The following is an 18,272-nucleotide window of genomic DNA, read 5'->3' as shown; positions in this document are numbered from 1 at the left end:
TTAATAAAAGTTGCTGTATTTGACTCATTTTGGACATAATTTCATGTTCAATGTCAACACAGCCTCCAGGCAAATCTAAGACATATTTGACTGAATATGACATTTCTAGGCTATGCTCCATCATAGTTCTAGTTGGCCAAAACATAACCTCATAAATTGACACATGTCAAAGTAGAGGCAGAAGCTGACAAATGATGACAGAAATGTGTGACGTTTTAAATACAATTTTAACATGAAGGTGATGCGTGCCCTGAATGCCTATGAAAAGTTGAAATAGCTGAACTTTTTAGGAGCATTCCAGCCTATAACCCCAGGGCAATGAACTATTTTGTAAACTGAACATACTTGCTGCTGAAGTCAGATAACACCTTGTGACAGTTCTTACAAAATGCTATACATAGTTTGAAACCCTGTGAAGATTTTTGAGTGACTGAACTAGAACTATTTGCATTTGTCCTTTACTATAACCATGCCTGGATGATGGGCTTGAATTCGATTTGTAAATGTCGTGAGAAAAACTCATAACTTATTGACTGAATACAATGTGTGCATTGCTGATACAGAGATTTAGAGGAGCTGAGACGACGCTGAAATTAAAGTAACCAGGAAAATGTTGACAGAGTGAGTTTCTTGGACTCTTTGGTTTTTATTCAGTTTGTCATCAAAGTTGTACTGTATCTTGCTTGTGATAAAGCATCACAATAAACCAGTATTATGAATAAACCTAACTTCAAATACTACACGTTGTTGTCTGACTTATTGGTTATACAAAAAAAGGTTATGAGCTTGTATACATTTTCCACAGATAATGCTTTTCAACAGACCTTACAGCATCACAACTTACATATTACAGAGCAGTGCAAAGAACAGTATTTCCATTATTAAGGATGGTTTGTCAGTGCTGCAGTGCTACAAAAGCATATAAAGACAGAATCCCTTTTCTTCTTTCCATCTTTCAATGAATAGGACTGAGAAGCAAACATAACAGATTCAAGTGAACGTTTTCATTCAAAATAATGTGGAATATGGAAAATGATGTACTGTTTTGTGAACCTGAAACTGATTGTGACATGGCTGTTTTCAAAGTGACTAAGTGTGCATGAAGCCCATTTTAAAAAAGGGTCAAATAGATGCCATGAAAGGTACTGATAATTAAACTTGAGTAAAATAATGTATACTTCCGCTAAATATTTCAAATGGTCTCTTAGAAGTGATTTTATTTAACGCTAGGATTTGCATATTTAAGAATTTAACATTTTCAATCCCACTTGTCATTACAAATATGTTAAGCCCGTTCAGGAATATTTTAAATTAAGGTCTTTGTAATAACAGCTAGTTAATTAGGTAATAAGCCTTATAAGGCCTTGACAAGATGTTTGACACATGTTAATAAAACATGAGTGTTAATAGCATCACAAACATGTTTATTGTTAGATTATAATACATTTATAGGCACTTATAAGAAACTATGCATTCATAAGCAGTTAAATATTTACTTGGGCAGCTCTTATGACATTTGAAATTGTTGCATGCCAATCACTCTTTATAATAATAAAAGCTTTATCCACTCTATAACAAAGCCTTTTTCTCCCTTTAGATCCAGTAGCTACAAAAAGCGTAGTTGACTGTTAATGCGTGTAGAGTTAACTGCTAATAAATGTTTCTTATAAGTGCCTATATATGTCTTATAATCTAACAATAAATGTGTTTTTGCTACTATTAACACGTGTATATAGACTTAACACAATATTAAAAAGCATCTTACAAGGCCTTTATTACCTATTTAACAATATTCCAATGACCTGAATATAAATTGTCACCTAAAATTTCAGTTCTACTACTTTTAACTGATGAACTTTGTTAGGATACCATGACTCTACACGTATGTCTTCTTAATGTGCGGCATTTAGAGTATTTGTGTCATAACAAAACTGATACACATACAGTATTCATAGCCTTCTACCCGAAGAACCGTTCCTTCAACATGTAAAATGACTGCAGATTATATAAGGATTAAGATTTGGTGCAATTTACAAAGAGAAGGTGCATTTTTAGGCAAAGGCAGGAAGCAGGCATTAGATGAATCCCTGAAGGCTATGTTTCCATTGCTGGACATATCTCAACACAGCTGTCGGTAACACGAATTCCGTACCATCCTGCCCAGAACTGCGTGTCTTTGCCTCCGTGGATAAAACGGATGTATCTCACTCCTGGTCCATAGTTCTGGAATACATGGGTCATCTGAAAAATACATCATCACTAAGTCTACAGTTGTACTTGAGCTTTGTACCTCCTGTGAACTCGATCGTATTAATGAATTCCTCATGCTTTATACATACCTGATTCCATTTCTGTTCGTTCCACTGCTCAAAGTTAACGGTCTCAGGAGCAAATGTCTGCAGAGGCTTCTTTCTTTGATTCAGCAACTCCACCCGGATCTCGTATTCACTGCCACAATCCCATCGTGGTGCATACCTTGTATAACAAGGACGCAAAAGCATATGCACATAGATCAGACGTCTGCAATTAGGTTCAACCACGGGGGCCAGCTTATTCCACAATGCTAATTGGAGGGACAAATTACAGCCTCGGTAGAACACATTCATTTAGGTTTTTCCAATATGTTTCGTTTATTTATTTTAATTGGTTTGAGAGTTAAAGCCGTTTATGTTAATCATTGTTTGGCAAAAAATTACTCAAATGCAAACGCATGTTGCACTGAGACTTGTAAATAATTTTATTTTGAGTATAAAATCATGTAGTGTCACAGTACACAGTACAAAAAAGAAAGATTACAAACAGTGGCCTCCATTTATAACTAAATGAAAGCTCTATTGTCGACACAAATCTGTTGTGATCAAATAGGCTAAGCTTCGTTATTTACCTGTGTTATTATTTATTTTGGAAATGTATTAGACGTCATTCCAGCACCATGTGCCGGTTTCACTTTATGTGGGGGCAGTAATAGACATTATAAAGTCATATTTATTGAGCCTTTACATGAGCCTTGTATTTATATTGCTATCTGAAAATCACATAGAACATCAGCTTTTTTCAGGGGGCCAAACATTTTTTGTTTAAGGGCCAGATTTGGCCCCCACGATGCCATCTGTCTACAATTGCACTGGGTGCTCATTAACTTGGATTTTATTTAGACATAGACAACGTTAAATATAGATGTTAAACGTTTAGATGTCATTTTGGTCAGTCAATTTCAGAACTTATATTTAAATGTAGTACTTCAATGTTTTTATTAATGACAGTTTTTAACACAGCAAAATAACTAACTAAAAAAATCTGGACAATGTTTGTGACTGATTCAATTTGCCATCATTATGAATTCATTTAGAGCTGTGAGAGTACATTACGTGCATGTGTTCTTCTCACCAATCAGATATTCTGATGTCTGGCTGGAAGTGGTCCATGAACGATGAGTTGTAACCTTCCGCCTCCAAATCAATCAGTTGCGACTTCCTGCACAATCTGCAGAAAACAGACAGGGTTTTAGCTACTACATAATTGAAATGTAGCATATCATAATATTATCATGCCATTGTGTTTTCTGGACCACTGCTTACGAAATACTCACTGGTAAGAGGTCACAAAGTTTTTCTTGACTTTCTCATTTGGATGTGGAGCCATAACTCCCTCCACTTTCCAATTATCACCACCATTCTCCAGTATGTGCCAGTTCTTCATTTTATCTATGAAATCAAAGATTGATTATTTTGTAGAGCAGATCTATTTTTCAGCAGGACAACAATAGACCTCAAACACAGTCTAATTTGTTCTGTGGCTTCTTACGTTCTCCCCTTGGATTCTTGAGAAGATTTCTTCTCTTCCTGCACACAAAGTAAAACAACCTCCAGTCTTTGGGTATCTTGGAAGCATCTCTGAGGTGATACCCTTCTCTTCTGCATCGCTCTCTCCACAGGGACTCACTGTCAGCCACTTCTTCCCACTGATGGCACACTAACCGGCAAACACTAACCACCTGATGGGGAGGAAGATTCAGGAAGATCTCCTCCAGGATCTCCAGAGGAACAGGGAACAGCTGTGCAGGCAACACACAGGTGGGCAAAAACTCAGTATAACGTGTTTAGTTTTCCAGCACTGGCTTTGGACTGATGTCCTCCCACTGCTTACATAACCCCAGCATCTTAACTCACTCAGTCCCAGTATTACACAACCACTTAAAGCAAAAATGTATGTGTCGACTTGTAGCTTAGTTTCTGAGCCAATTGTGTTTGGTCCTTTGTGTAGATGCTTCCTTTTTGTTGTGCTTTTTGTTTTTTTAAATGATTTCTGTTTATTGTTTCCCCCTTCAATAATGAAAGTAGTTTCCTTCAGGCTACATGCGCCGCCTCCGCAAAATAAAACAGTCTCGCCTCAGAAACCAAAAGAGAAACTCATAAAGTCAAAAATTCAAAGTTTATAACCAGCCAGTAGGGGAAAAGTCCACAATGCTAGATTTTCCAGACTATGACATTTCAGTTCAGTGGTTGACAACAAGTGCAGGCTATATAATAGTGCACATTGACAGTGTGTTTAGGCCTACCAGTGAAAACGAAATGTACATAATCAGATTGCAACATGTAACAGCTGGTAGCAAAACAAGGGTAACTAAGAATACCCCTAATGCAGTCATGTGAAACTCCTGGAGCGGGTTCTTTATGTCGGGAATAATGTAAAGACTCACGTCTTCCTGTGAAAGCGAGGCTGCAGCTGAAGACACAGTCCGACCTGAGGCTGAAGCAGAGCTGTGAGTTGTTCCCATAGCTTTAGCTTTCCTTTTCATGCCTGGGGCAGACCCAGGCTACTGACGGTTTTAGTACAAGTTAGTTAGTCAAATGTAGTGAAGCCACGATGTGTATAGCCTAGTTGCTTATAAAGCTACTGTGTCACAGTCATTTATACCCCATAACACACAACGCGGAAGTGTTCGAGGTAACGTTAAAGACACTTGACAGGCCCAATAGAAAGTGAGGTGAAAAAAAGCTACAATGTTTCCCACAACCCCTAAATTTAACAAATGCCTGACATGACAGACATTTTTCACTTGTTTTCCCAAAAGACACGAGTCTTCAATAGCAGTCGACGGAGATAGCGCTCGTTATTCACCCCAGGACACTGGAGCAGGACACGAGAGACAAAGGCGGAGCTAGCCTCCAAAGAGTACGCGCACTACATCCATGGCGATTCAGGACATCCACAACAACCGGGATGCTGAAATAAACAGATGGTTCAGGGAAGTAAAGTATGGCATTTGGAAGAACGTAGGCTTGTTTTTGCTGTTGACTCCGCCCACCTAGAGGAGTTTCGTTGTACGCCGGTAAAGTTTATTAGCTAACCCTCTTGAATCCTTCCTTTAAGAAAACTTCCGGTGTGTCTCGTCCCTGTGGGCGGGCGAAGCAGAGGCAAAGTCACTGTCACTCGATGTGTTTACACAGAAACACTGCTGCTGTTGCAACTCTGTCGAACTTTATATGGCCTCTCTCTTCTTATTCTCAATACTATCCAGCTGCAGACCCGGAGCACAAGCCCCTTGCTTGACGGAAGTGACGCAGAAGTTGACGCAATAAGTTTTTTAAACTTAATTGAAAACGTATAAAATATAGCAACAGTTAAAGGAAATCATTTTTTTTAACTTTATTGAAAAAGTACATACAATTCTCCTCAGTCAGGTCCCAGTCCTTCACAAATAGTTAGTGTATATTCATCAGTTAGTGTATCTTACAGTTAATTTAGTCCCGAATTTTGTGACATTACAAAAATAAAATTTAAAATTATATATTACAATGTGGATGTTTTAGTGAAGATAAACATCTGCAAAGTTTTAAAGGAAACAAAAATGAAATGCAACTTAAATAAAAAAAGAATGTAAAAAGCCCTTTATAACAGGGTGACGTGAAATTTCAAAATAAAAGTAGTTGGCAGTAGAAAAGGACGATACTTGAAGTCAGTCCACGACCACAACAGTCCTGTGGCTGCCAATAAATATTAATAAAATTGAAAAATATAAAAAAAATATATCAATTTATATTAATAATAAATGACTGAGTTATGTTTAGTTAATGCTTGATATAAATTAGGGAGACAAGATTGCATGTAGTTAGCAACATTATCAACATAGCGACGCTTGCGCTGTTTTTAAACGTCTCCATTATCTTCATCATTTTCAGCCGTGACGGGGAGTATGCTCAAATTCCCGCCTACTTTCTCATATCATACGTCACCTCCGTCAAGCCAGGGGCTCGTGTCAAGTGAGGGGCTTGTGCTCCGGGTCTGCAGCTGGATGCTACTCCTTATTCTTCTAGCTGGAGAAATAGCACTTTAGTTTTCCGTCACATAATCAATTCAATTTATTAATAGTGCCAAATCATAACAAAAGTTACCTCAGGACACTTTACAGAGTAGGTAAAGACCACACTCTGACTTATTTATGATAAACATAGACCCAACAATTCCCCCGTAGAGTACGGTGGCAACGAAAACCTTCCTATTACAGGCAGGAACCTGCACAGACCCAGCTCTGTGGAGGACGGACATCTGTCTGCACCGGTTGGTAAAGAAGAAAAGGAGAGAGAAAAGACAGAACAGATGGACAGAGAGATGAATTGGATGGAGTGCATTACGTGTTCCCATATGCAAGCAGAGATTTCATTTTTTAAAATGCATTTACTCAATTTACTCAGTGTCATGCCGGCAGCTGAAAGAGGGTGGAAATTGCTTTGTGTTTTTTGTTAACAGTGGGGCACACAGCTACAACACATGATCTCTTATGCACTTTTTATATATCCTCAAAGCAATTTCAGTCAAAAGCAACTGGACTTGGTTATTGGGTTATTTCCTAGACAAATAACCAAGTCCAGTTGCTTTTGACTGAAATTGCTTTGAGGATAACGAGGACCTGGACAAATGAGAACATTCACAGGCACTTTTTATATAGTTATACTTCTTATATTTACTGTAGATATTTGTGTACTCCTAGTGTTTGTGTATCGTGTGCTTTTCTGTTTTTGTTACGGAACCTCGAGTTTGCGCCAAACTAAGTTTTGTTCATGTTGTGACAAAGTATTTATCTATCCATCTGCTGCTTATGATGATAGCACATCTTATTAAAATATAATGTAGTATATCACCACCATCAGTAATTGAATGGCTCCATCCATCAACATGTTCCTGAGTGTAATCCTGAATGTAATCTCCAACTATGTAGTTCTTCTGATTATCTGGTTTGATAATAGATTGGCTAACTCTACAGTAGTTATCCTGGAAAACTTTAAATGCAAGTGTAATGGTCTGACAGAAGGTGCGACTGATTGACTTGTAAGTGATAAACAGGGAAGAACTGACAGGAACAAAAACATCTTTAAAATTGATTCCGATCAGTTGAATTAATGAGATAGGTCACCAGGATAATCAACTGAAATATAGATTCCCCTGATAAAGAAATACAATGTGAACACTCAATTTGCAGTCATGTATCCCAGATGCAATCACTGTTAATGTAACTATTAACAATTGGAGTTCATCTAAAAGTTCCCTCTTGAATTTACTGGGATGTGGGTCTTTAATCAACACAATTTACATCAGTTGGTATTAAAGTAACACATTCTGACAGTAGGCTTATACAATACTGTGAAGTGTGTTATTGAGATTTAACTTTCAATGCAATAAAATAAGACATTTTTTAATTAGGTTATACTATTTATACTACTAAAAATTGTCACTTCTGTGACAACTACTGTTTCAAACCCTTTGTGTGCAGTAAATGCATTGTACCCCTGATCCACCAGGAAACATTTGGTTAATCTGCAGCCCTCTGTATGATCCACTCGTTATGATTCTTGAAAACGCAAAATTGCATTTCCACAGGCAGTAAGGCAATCTTTGGCCTTGTAGGGGTTTCAGTTAATCCCCCGCTTTCTATTTGTGGCACACAAACTGGCAAACAGGTGAAGGCAAGGAAGATTCATGAACATTTCACCCAGATCAAGCTAAGAATCATAGGTAGAAAATCTACAGTATAATCCAATTACAAGTTGCACTGCGATTGTTTTTCCATTCTTAATTACATTTGAATCTTCACTCACCGGCCACTTTATTAGGTGCACCTGGTGCCTAATAAAGTGTCAGTGTTGTCTTCTGCTGCTGTTCCCTCTCTGCTAGAAAGTAGGTGGTGTTGCGTGTTCACAGATGCTCTCCTGTATTCCTCCTTTGGAACCAGTGGATATTTGAGTTCCTGTTGCGTTTCTATCAGCTCCAACCAGTCTGGCCATTCTCCTCTGACTAAAACAAGGCATTTGCTCCCACAGAACTGGATATTTTCTCTTTCTCGGACCATTCTCTGTAAACCCTGGAGATGGTTGTGCGTGAAAATCCCAGTAGATCAGCAGTTTGTGAAATACTCAGACCGGCCCGTCTGGCACCAACAACCACACCACGTTCAAAATCACTTCGATCACCTTTCTTCCCCGTTCTGTTGCTCAGTTTAAACTACAGCACATCTTCTTCACCATGTCTACATGCCTAAATGCGTTGAGTTACTGCCATGGGATTGGCTGATTAGAAATGTGTGTTAACGAGCAGTTGGACAGGTGCACCTAATAAAGTGTGTATTTAACCTTTGTCACTTGTGGATATTCCTTTCCTGCCTTTTTATAACCTTCGCCTTTTGTATCAGCAGCTGTTGTTAGTCTTCACCACATATTATCATTCAAATCCACACATTTCAGTAGTTTCCTCAGAAAACTGACAAATCAGCAATGCTTCGATTACTTAAAACAATCCAAAAATAAACTTTTTTTTTTGCCAAAATGTTTAGCAATATGAGACTGATTTTAATAATATGGCAAATAAACAGAGGTGCATTCATTGTCTTCAATCAGATAGGCACTGCAGTTTGTGTACAATACAGTACATAGAACTCAATCATAAATTACAAGCCATACCAAGCCATACCAGGAGACCTGGATCATTAGATGGTAGCCATCGGTGTTTGTGGCACATTATTAAAACTTCAAGCAGGCCACAATCCTGTCCATGGATACTGAATTGTGATCAATCCAGTCTGTGATGCTTTTACCCCGCTCTGCATATTTAAATGAATATAAAGACAAAAATGTAAATGCACGATTTCTGAGTAACAAGGACTCCAATCCGTGTCATATCTAAAACATGTTTATCCATCTTCTGTCATACAGCTGAGAGATGAGTCTTTTTGGTCAGCGGAGGAGCTCCTATGTGTCTGCGTCAATCCTGTGAGCTGCATAGTGAAAACAAGAACAAAGAAGTCAGGAATAACGCTGCTGGCACGTAATATAGCGGATTTGAGGAGACATTCTCTGACTGAATATAAATTATTCTGAGAAACGTTGCATCACACACATCTACAAAGGCTTAGCGTTTCAAGTGAAGTCCCCCCGCTGTCAGTAAGATCTAAAACAGTGAGACAGTTCAAGAAAGTATATGATGCACCAAATCATTAAACCTGCACTGAAGTAGCTAAATATTATATAAATGGGGGCAAAACTGTGACACAGTCCCCATACCCTGCTGTATACTGCATTGGCCTTACATTGCTTTGGTATCCTGAGTGGTTCTGTGTCTCCTGACAGGACTTGATGCATGACTCCGCGGAACTGATACAGCACCTTCAGGCTCTTCTCCTCCCCCACGCAGGCGTCATAGAAACCAGGGAGTCCGGACTGGAAAGACAGCCGAAGGTCATGCACCAGCAGCACCAGCAGACAGATTCATCAAACAGCAAGTTAAAGACATCGGTTTGCTACACTTACATATATACTTATTGAAATCTTACCTTTGTGGCCTCAGTGAGAATGAGTTTAGAGTCTTTCACCAGACACTGCAGTGGCACAGTCACATCGATGACCTTTGCCCTCTCGTGTTTCCTGCTGTTGTCTGTCACAAACTTGCCATACCAGGCGTTGAGGATGATGAGACCTGGTTTAATGAAGCAACATCAAGGAAATGTAAAGTATTAACAGGTTCTTTTTTTTTAATCTGTTTCAAAAGGTTAGTCAATGGCCTACTTAGTTTGATTTAAGAGTAGGGGCATAAGAATATATTTATGCAGTTAATCGCCATATAATGTTTTGTGATACTGTATCAAACACTTTTTATAACTAATCGTTTACACGCAAAGATTCGTGGCACACGGTGGTGCATTTTGGTGGTTCACCCCGACCGCTGGATAGTAGTGTCGTAATATCTTCAGCCATATGACTCTTCCACTCCAACATAACAATGCAGGCATATGGTGGTGTTTCCTAAAATTAGATTTCATATAAAAACACAATATATTGCCTTGCCTAGAGTATTACAATATATTGAATTATATTTTCTGGCAATTTAAGAGTAGATTTCAGAAATTCAGACAGATTTTTAATAGATTGGTAGAAAAGTACAACACAAATCCCAATTTTCACTATAGAATAATTAGAATCCATTTTAGCCACATAATTAATAGAAACGGAGCTTGTGCCATTTTGAGACTTGTTTGTAGAAATTATTTAGCACGCATGTAACAAAAAAACTTGCAATTCATTTTAATTGATGGCTGCATAAACAACGCTGTAACCATTTCATAGTGTGGTGGTCCACTGAATAATGAGAAGGAGCTGTGTGTCTGTCATTACACACAGACACACTCCGCCTGCTATCAACTGTTACTTTACAAGTGCAAAGTCTGTGGAACATCTGATGGTTCTAAAATTAAAGCGACCTCTACAATGACAGGTGTCATAAGCCAATTATCCCTTACGTAACTCTCCAAGCTGAAAATGATACTGTGTCTTGTGAAACTCTTTGTTGGTGTACTTATCAAAAGCCAACCAAAAAGCGCCAATTGTCACTTGTCAAAAAAGAAGCTGGTGGGTTATTAAAAAATCCAATTAACTCCATTTCTTTTATTAACAATTTTTAACCCTATTTTAAAAGCTCTCCACAAAACCACACTAGATATTATCAGCATGTCTTCTCACACTACAAAAGAAAGGCCCACACACTAGAGGTGTAGATTTCAGTACAGCTCAAGAAGATCACTAACGGCATGTGTTCTGCTTTGTTTAAGATTTTTATTAACGCACGGACTGACAGTTACGCCGTGTAGAACCAGCATGTTTTCATTTAAACTCTGTGAATTAAGGGTTTATTTTGACCTAGTTCCTCATTGCCAGACCTCTTCACAGTGCTTTGGTAGCACAGGAGAAGAGTCTGGACTAGTTAAAATTCTGGGATAGGGAAATATACTGTATGTTCTGCCTTATTTGTATTTCTTTAAACCAATTACAATCGTCTTGGGATACAGCGACGGTGCCCTTGCAAAACAGACAGCAGAGATAGCCATATAGGCGGCCAATGGCAGGCCTTATCACAACAGTCTAATCTGGTGATTCAGACTAATTCCGACCAAACGAATATTGCCGATTGTTAGGACAGTGGAAAGATAAACCAAGACAGTTTTGGTGAGTTTTATTTTGTTTCTGACGAGTCTGAATAAAGTGTGTTTTTTTACGATGGTTTTAAAAAGGCAATTAAGCTAATGAGAGCGCTAGTGGAACGTACACGCTCACTGCACACACCCGCATGAATATATTAATATTACCGGTTGCTGGGATGACTGTCTGGTAGGAAATGTTTAACATATCGCCCAACCCTATTTCACCTAAAGCATATTAAAAATCTGTTCAGAATGTAAGAGAATCAAATAGTTTGACAACCTGCTTAAAAAACATTATTCCCAGGATAAGCTCATCCCTTAAATATTACTGATCTTACCCATTCTAGACTCCTCAGTTTCAATAATCCTGCGCACAGACTCCTGCATGAGCAAGACCTTTAGAGATGAAAAAGGCACACAGAGGAAGGGAAGGAGACCGACACAAACAATGAGATTTCACATCATATGGATTATACTAATGAATTTTACTAAGACTTTGCATCTTATCTAATCCCATTTTAGCCCACTCGTCTGACTGCTATGAGACTTGTAATATTTCACGACAGTAACCCCATAATACCTACATCTCTTATCTCACAGTGAACCACTATGTAGGGTTGGTACCAAATGCAAGTCTGTAAAAATACTCACAGCAGCCTCTGCCTCCTGTTTCTTCTTGGCTATATTAGAGGCTGCGCCCTCCCGCTGCTTCTCCAAGTCCCTGGTGAGTTGCAAGAAAAATGGAGAAATTAAATTAGCTCATAAAATTTGGCCATAATAATACATGTGCTGCTCTAACATTTCTTGCATGAAAGAGCCAACTTAGTGGAGGTTTCTTACTCTTCTTTCTGGGCCCGCACATAGGGCCGAATAACAAGCCGTTGGATGGCGAGGTAGAAAACCAGTGGTCCAACTGTGGCGTAAAATACAGCACTTGGCAGGAGTTGGTCAGTCAGGTGGATGGGGAAGAAATATGTCTGGCTGGCTCGGTTTAGTCTGCAGATAAAGTGTTGGTTTCATTATTTATATCTGAATGGCAACTTACTGGCTGGATATTCCATGTAATATTGGTGGGAATTTATGTCTGAACATGTCACAATATTAAAGTCACATTCAAAAGTAATCCTCAAAGCAATTTCAGTCAAAAACAACTGGACTGGTTGTTTGTCTAGGAAGACGTTTCACCTCTCATCCAAGAGGCTTCATCAGTTCATGTACACATCTGACCAGGCTGAAACGTCTTCCTAGACAAACAACCAGTCCAGTTGTTTTTGACTGAAATTGCTTTGAGGATAACGATGACCTGGACGAATGAGAACATTCACAGGCTTCAAAAGTAATAGTAGTAACACATACTGTATTATCTCAGCTACACACAGCTACATGGCTAAAATTGCAAAATGAGTGCCATACTCTAGATAAGACTGGACAGTGAGAATTATGTGCTGATTGTTCCACATATGTTTGAGAACTGTCCCAAATAGACATCGTACATATATACTTGTACTATGTCTGTAAACTGTATGTTCATTTTTAAACTCTTAGTCAAGAACCAACTTGGACCAACAGTCCTGTGTTTACATGCTCAAAGATGCATCACCAGTGCAGACACAACTTGTTGAAAATTCACTGGACTGGCTGGCATGATGTCCTGCTCGATTCCTATGGGTGCCATGGCAACAGTGCTATGAGGAAAACCCTCTGGAACCTGCATCAAACAGGAAACTGGAGCAAAGAGGTGCACTTACTTGATCTTGAGAGAGACACCCTGGGGCACTCCCACGCTGACGGTGGCCCCGAGAACACTGTGTCGACTGATCTTCCTCTCAGCACCGTACTCTACCACGGTCCCAAAGAAACCTGATCTGCAACATAAACACAAAGTCACTATTGCTATCTAGAGTCAAGTTTAGTTGAATCTTCAAAGTTTTTGCACAAAAACTTTTTTGTATATTGAAATAGAAAGAAATTTGAGGTGCTGTACAAACAGACTGACGCTATACAAATCAAATTATGACCCACAACTGCTGTCTTTGATTTTTGGGGGGCATTTCTACTTTTTTGGAAATTGATAGCTTGGAAAGAGACAGGAAAGCAGGGGAGATACGGCCAAAATCTTTTAGCCCAATGTAGGTCATTTCAAATTTCGATAACAATGTTGCATATGTGTAATATGTCTCATCAATGCATGTTACTTATTCAACGTCTTCCCCAGAGTTGTTTGTGCTTTGTCGTCTCGCAGGTCTCTGCTGATCGTGGTGGTGCCTGCTGCCGTGGTCCTGCATGACGCTTCCTGCTACTATTATAATTTATAACCTTAGCTCTGCTTGTTTCTACTATTCTGCTGTATTAACTGCCATAACATATAAGTCATATTCACATTACTATAGATATTATCATAGTTACTGGAAGTGTATCTGTCCCTGTTTGTGTCTGTCTTTGTCTTTCTCTGTCCATCTGTTCTGTCTTTTCTCTCTTTCTCTCTCCTTTTCTTCTTTCCCAACCGGTGCAGACAGATGTCGTCCTCCACAGAGCTGGGTCTGTGCAGGTTCCTGCCTGTTATAGGGAAGGCTTTCGTTGCCACCGTACTCTACGGGGGAATTGTTGGGTCTATGTTTATCATAGAGTGTGGTCTTTACCTAGTTTGTAAAGTGTCCTGAGATAACTTTTGTTATGATTTGGCACTATTAATAAAATTGAATTGAATTAATATAACCACATGGTAAAGCCTATTTTTGTATACGCCATTTTCGCTAAACAGCACCTTTATGGTTCACTCCTACTTTGTTCGCACATGAAAAGATAACACTGTAAAGCATAAACCAAATTACGCATATGTTGCTGTAACACAGTTCACCTGCTGTTTTTTCGACACGCAATAGAATAGATTAAACTGATAGGCATTTTTATCTTGTTTTGCTGATACATCTTATCATATTGCACAGCCCTTGACTCAGCCTCAATGCATGGTGGGTGCTCTCTACGAAGTAAGCTACTCCCCAAGTTATCGGAGCGCCCCTACAACAGGGGTCTTAATATGAGCCTATGATTATTACATTCTCCAAGTAACACATACTTTACTGAGCCCTTTATCTTTGTCTGGTCATCATCCTGGAACTTGTACTGGTAGCTCATCATCACAAAAGTGTGAGGTACGCCAAGCTGCAGAGAAAAAAAAAGTAAATAATCATTTCGGCTCAACCCTGACAAGCAACTGTCGACTTGATGGTGTCTTGGCTAACATTAAATTTAAATGCTGTCTGCTAACCTGCATTGCGAAGGTGAAATGGCTGCTCTTGGTGTCCCTGACTATGCTGGTGTTCATAGATGACTGGACGCCCCAGCGCCACTGCAGATAGCCCATAGTGTTCTTGTCTAGGTGGCGGGCCAGCACCGTGGAAACCCCGGGACGCACGCCTCGGGATGAAAACTGGAGCCCACATTGAGCGGTCACAAAGCTGAGGTAAACAATAAATAAAAACCACTGAATTGTTCATGTTGTAGTAGCAAAACACAAAGTAATGGTTTCTTTTATCTTGCGTTTTAAAACATACAATCGAGGCGTCAAGTTTCGGAAAATCTTCATTCCTAAGAGAGGCCCATGGGTGTCTCCAGCACCAAGCTCTACCTCTCCCCACCCCTTGGCTGAGGTGACTCTTCTCAAGGCCAAGTTAATGGTGCCACCTCCATTTCCATTGTGGGTTGACAAGGAGCCAGACAAAATGGCTGTGTCTTTTGTGGTAAGAGGAGCCTGGAGTAGAACACATAAAACAGTAAGTCTTAGCTTGAAAACCTTCCATAACAACTATCACAAATTTACCTGTGGTCACAACTCTTTCAAATAGAAACCATACTGTAGGAAACCTCATGTAAGTTCTGGAGCGATCCATTACCTCTATAGATTGTGATATATGCATCTTGTTGATCTCCACATGTGGAACTCCCCCTCCAGCCATATCCTCGTAATCCTCCTCATACTGGTCAAAAAGGTCTGTGGCATCAATACCCACACTAATAGTTCCCTGCAAATAACAAGTTCAGGAATTAGTATTGTTGATTAATGATGTATATAGTATGCACAAGATGCGTAGTGAGAGGCTTGTTATCTTCGTGCGAACATACCTTTGGGTTGGTCCTTTGCTGAAGCCGTCTCTCCTCCCGCTCTTTCTGAAGGCGCTCATACTCTTCTCGAATCTCTGCAGGGGTTCTTTTCCTTTCCACCACCTGCAGTGAGAAGATATGACTTGAAAGCAGGGGGAAACGGTGGATAGGCTGCTTCACATGGTGAAGATAAAGAGTTACAGCAAAAGAAGAACTAGTTCATGCAGGTAAAGGAGGCAATTTCCTACAGCATAGAAAAGTTGTGTGGTAAGAGTGCAGGCTCCATTAATGAGACGGCACTGTCAAAATATTATGCCTATACAGTGTGGTTGATTAACTGGATTCTTCTGTGTATATGACATTAATAGTGAAATAAAAAAACACTATTTTTATACAAGAGGTAAGCCTGACAATCATGCTTTTAAAATTCAGCTGAGCTGGTCCCACAAGGCTTCAATTCTTCCTACCCACATTGCACCTGAGAGGTTCGTCATTACCTTGACTGTCAATCAACATAATCGCTATCGTTTCTAACTGCATGTGGTGGCTTGTTTATGAATTATTGGCCATGACAGTCACTTATGAACTTACCTCCCAACCGTCAACATCCAGTCCTCTCTTGCCATAGATGTCATAGATAGCTCGTGCCTGTGGGTCACGAAGCACTAGAAAGACATGAATAATCACCAATTATATTCATAAACAGAATGTTTATATTTCTAAATACTGTAGATCACAACATGAGCTTCATGTGTTGCTGAATAGGGGGTTAACTCTATGATGCTTACCTTCATAAGCTTCATGTACAAGGTTAAAAAGCTGTTCTGCCTGACTCTTGAGTTCAGGGTCTCGGTGTTTGTCTGGGTGATACAGCATGCACAGTCGTCTGTATGCCGCCTTCAGCTCATCCTGTGTTGCCTGAAGCACATCATTGAAATGGAGAAATGTTAAAAAGAGAAAACTTTTGGGATAACTTCAAGGTACTCCATTTGTGATGGGCACAATTACAGAAGTATTTGTTAGGTAATGAAAATCTGAGGCCTCAGGCACAAACTCAAATCATGAAAGTAAAAGTAAAACCTGAGGTGAAGACAAAACAAAAGTTAAGATATAGGGCTGATATATACTGTATATAAATAGGATAGAAATAAAGTAATATAATGTGTATTGCAATTGAATAAAACTGAATGTAAACTAAATGTGAAGGGAATTATTTAAATGTATATATGCATAATGAGAAATAATAAAGGAGTGTAAACAGTAAGTAAAAGTAAATAAAGGTAAAGTGAAACTTGATCAACAATAACACACACGACAGAATGTTGCTGCAGATCAACTTCATTTACTGATCATTCATCACTTATTTGAACATCTTCAAATAACTGCTTACAGTATTGTCCAACCATTAATGTATTAAACAAATTGAACTGAACACACAAGGCCCCATTTAAAAAAAGAATGATGGTAACATTTTAAAGTGCAGTTTTGTACTGACACTCTCTTTCAACTTGTGAACAAAACAGTCAGCAAAAGCAAAATCAAGTTGCTGCTTGAATTCAGGGTACATCATTATATCTCTGTAACATTGGCTGTAGTACAAACTGTTCTCTACAAATTCACATTCAATGGGATGGGTTGAACATTTTCCAAACGTATTCTTAAATGTGAAGTATGTAATGATCTTTCCCATACTGCTCCCCCACTTGAAAGCAACATTAGCTTTTAAAGTGTAGCATATTTAGTCGCTTTGGAACAGCATGTCCCTGTGAGTTATTTTTATGCCACATTTGCATATGATCATAATCTTCTCTGCTTTACAAATCCAGATGGACTCAACGTGTCTGATCCCAAACATTAGAGAACATTTATAGCCTATTTTTTTCCGATCAACTGTAAATGGTTTCAGGATGAAGCCTTGAAGTTGTAGCATTAGCTAACTTAGTTAGCAGTAGCACTGTCCACAGGATCCAAGTGATAGTTATGAAACTGAAAATAACTGTCACTTTGTTATCATTTGGCTCCCAGGTTACCGCAGTAACACACGATTCTCTATCTTACTTCGAGACTAACAACTCCTGTTGGTAACGTGGCAACAACACAACCTGTTGTGTGCCCTGTAAAGTCTCCAGCCGAGGAGTCACAGCACACAAACCAATGTCGAGGGTCACACGCTAGCTACCTAGCTAAAGTTACATGTGATTATACGCGAAACCTTTAAAGATCAGCCTGAGCAAGTTTATAGAATGACTCGTACATGCACCCGCACACACATCTGTTCAGATCACAACTGCACATTGTACCTCTCTTCTGACGTTTAGCAGGGAATAATAATCATCGTTAAGGATCTCATCATCGTCCAAGGCAGACGCCATGTTTACACCCGGTCATCTCTTCTTCCTGTCATTTACGTCAACCAGAGGCTTCTGTGCGCACTCTGTCGCCCCCTTCTGCTGGGGATGAATCACAACACATTCATAACTATTCATAGCTCAAATGCTTTTCATTTTTCAAGTGTAAAGTGTACAGTTATACATTGTTATATAAGATGTTATGAGGGCGACCTGTTTCCAAAATAAAGGCAAGATATTTTCATACATAAGGAAATTACTGTTTTTTATTTAAATTCCTTAAACGTTGTATTAATTAATTATTATAACGAATATTGCAAATGACAGTGAAGCTAGGTCACCTACTTTCCCATTTATGA

General features: G+C 39.1%; 2 protein-coding genes across 2 annotated transcripts; both read right to left on the bottom strand.

Annotated features, from left to right (window-relative positions):
- Positions 1-2,075: 2,075 nt before the first annotated feature.
- LOC310951610 (F-box only protein 6-like) lies at positions 2,076-5,281 on the bottom strand. The gene is made up of 6 exons (XM_083919924.1): positions 4,700-5,281; positions 3,805-4,054; positions 3,590-3,704; positions 3,388-3,483; positions 2,340-2,475; positions 2,076-2,241 (listed from the first exon to the last, which is right to left on the bottom strand). Exons 1-6 carry the CDS (start codon positions 4,796-4,798, stop codon positions 2,095-2,097), a joined length of 843 nt encoding a protein of 280 aa, XP_083776050.1. The 5' UTR covers positions 4,799-5,281; the 3' UTR covers positions 2,076-2,094.
- A 3,562-nt stretch (positions 5,282-8,843) lies between these two features.
- Positions 8,844-17,943, bottom strand: dnajc11a (DnaJ (Hsp40) homolog, subfamily C, member 11a). The gene is made up of 15 exons (XM_083920658.1): positions 17,866-17,943; positions 16,354-16,483; positions 16,157-16,230; positions 15,587-15,688; positions 15,358-15,486; positions 15,019-15,215; positions 14,733-14,922; positions 14,541-14,626; positions 13,213-13,329; positions 12,305-12,460; positions 12,116-12,185; positions 11,803-11,860; positions 9,824-9,966; positions 9,581-9,710; positions 8,844-9,268 (listed from the first exon to the last, which is right to left on the bottom strand). Exons 1-15 carry the CDS (start codon positions 17,935-17,937, stop codon positions 9,243-9,245), a joined length of 1,680 nt encoding a protein of 559 aa, XP_083776784.1. The 5' UTR covers positions 17,938-17,943; the 3' UTR covers positions 8,844-9,242.
- Positions 17,944-18,272: the final 329 nt, after the last annotated feature.

The sequence above is a fragment of the Echiichthys vipera genome (assembly GCF_963691815.1).
Source record: "Echiichthys vipera genome assembly, chromosome: 9".
NCBI lineage: Eukaryota > Metazoa > Chordata > Actinopteri > Perciformes > Trachinidae > Echiichthys > Echiichthys vipera.
This window is presented reverse-complemented; position numbering and strand designations above follow the sequence as displayed.

Bases quoted from the DNA above. Each gene is read 5' to 3' on its own strand.
- LOC310951610 (XM_083919924.1), bottom strand. From the start codon at position 4,798: ATGAAAAGGAAAGCTAAAGCTATGGGAACAACTCACAGCTCTGCTTCA. The intron at 4,055-4,699 runs GTGAGTCTTTAC...TTGCCTGCACAG, and splicing joins CCTCGCTTTCACAGGAAGAC to CTGTTCCCTGTTCCTCTGGA. The intron at 2,476-3,387 runs GTGAGAAGAACA...TTGTTATACAAG, and splicing joins GACATCAGAATATCTGATTG to GTATGCACCACGATGGGATT.
- dnajc11a (XM_083920658.1), bottom strand. From the start codon at position 17,937: ATGGCGTCTGCCTTGGACGATGATGAGATCCTTAACGATGATTATTAT. The intron at 15,689-16,156 runs GTAAGTTCATAA...TTCTCACTGCAG, and splicing joins TGGATGTTGACGGTTGGGAG to GTGGTGGAAAGGAAAAGAAC. The intron at 15,487-15,586 runs GTATGTTCGCAC...TGTTATTTGCAG, and splicing joins AGCAAAGGACCAACCCAAAG to GGAACTATTAGTGTGGGTAT.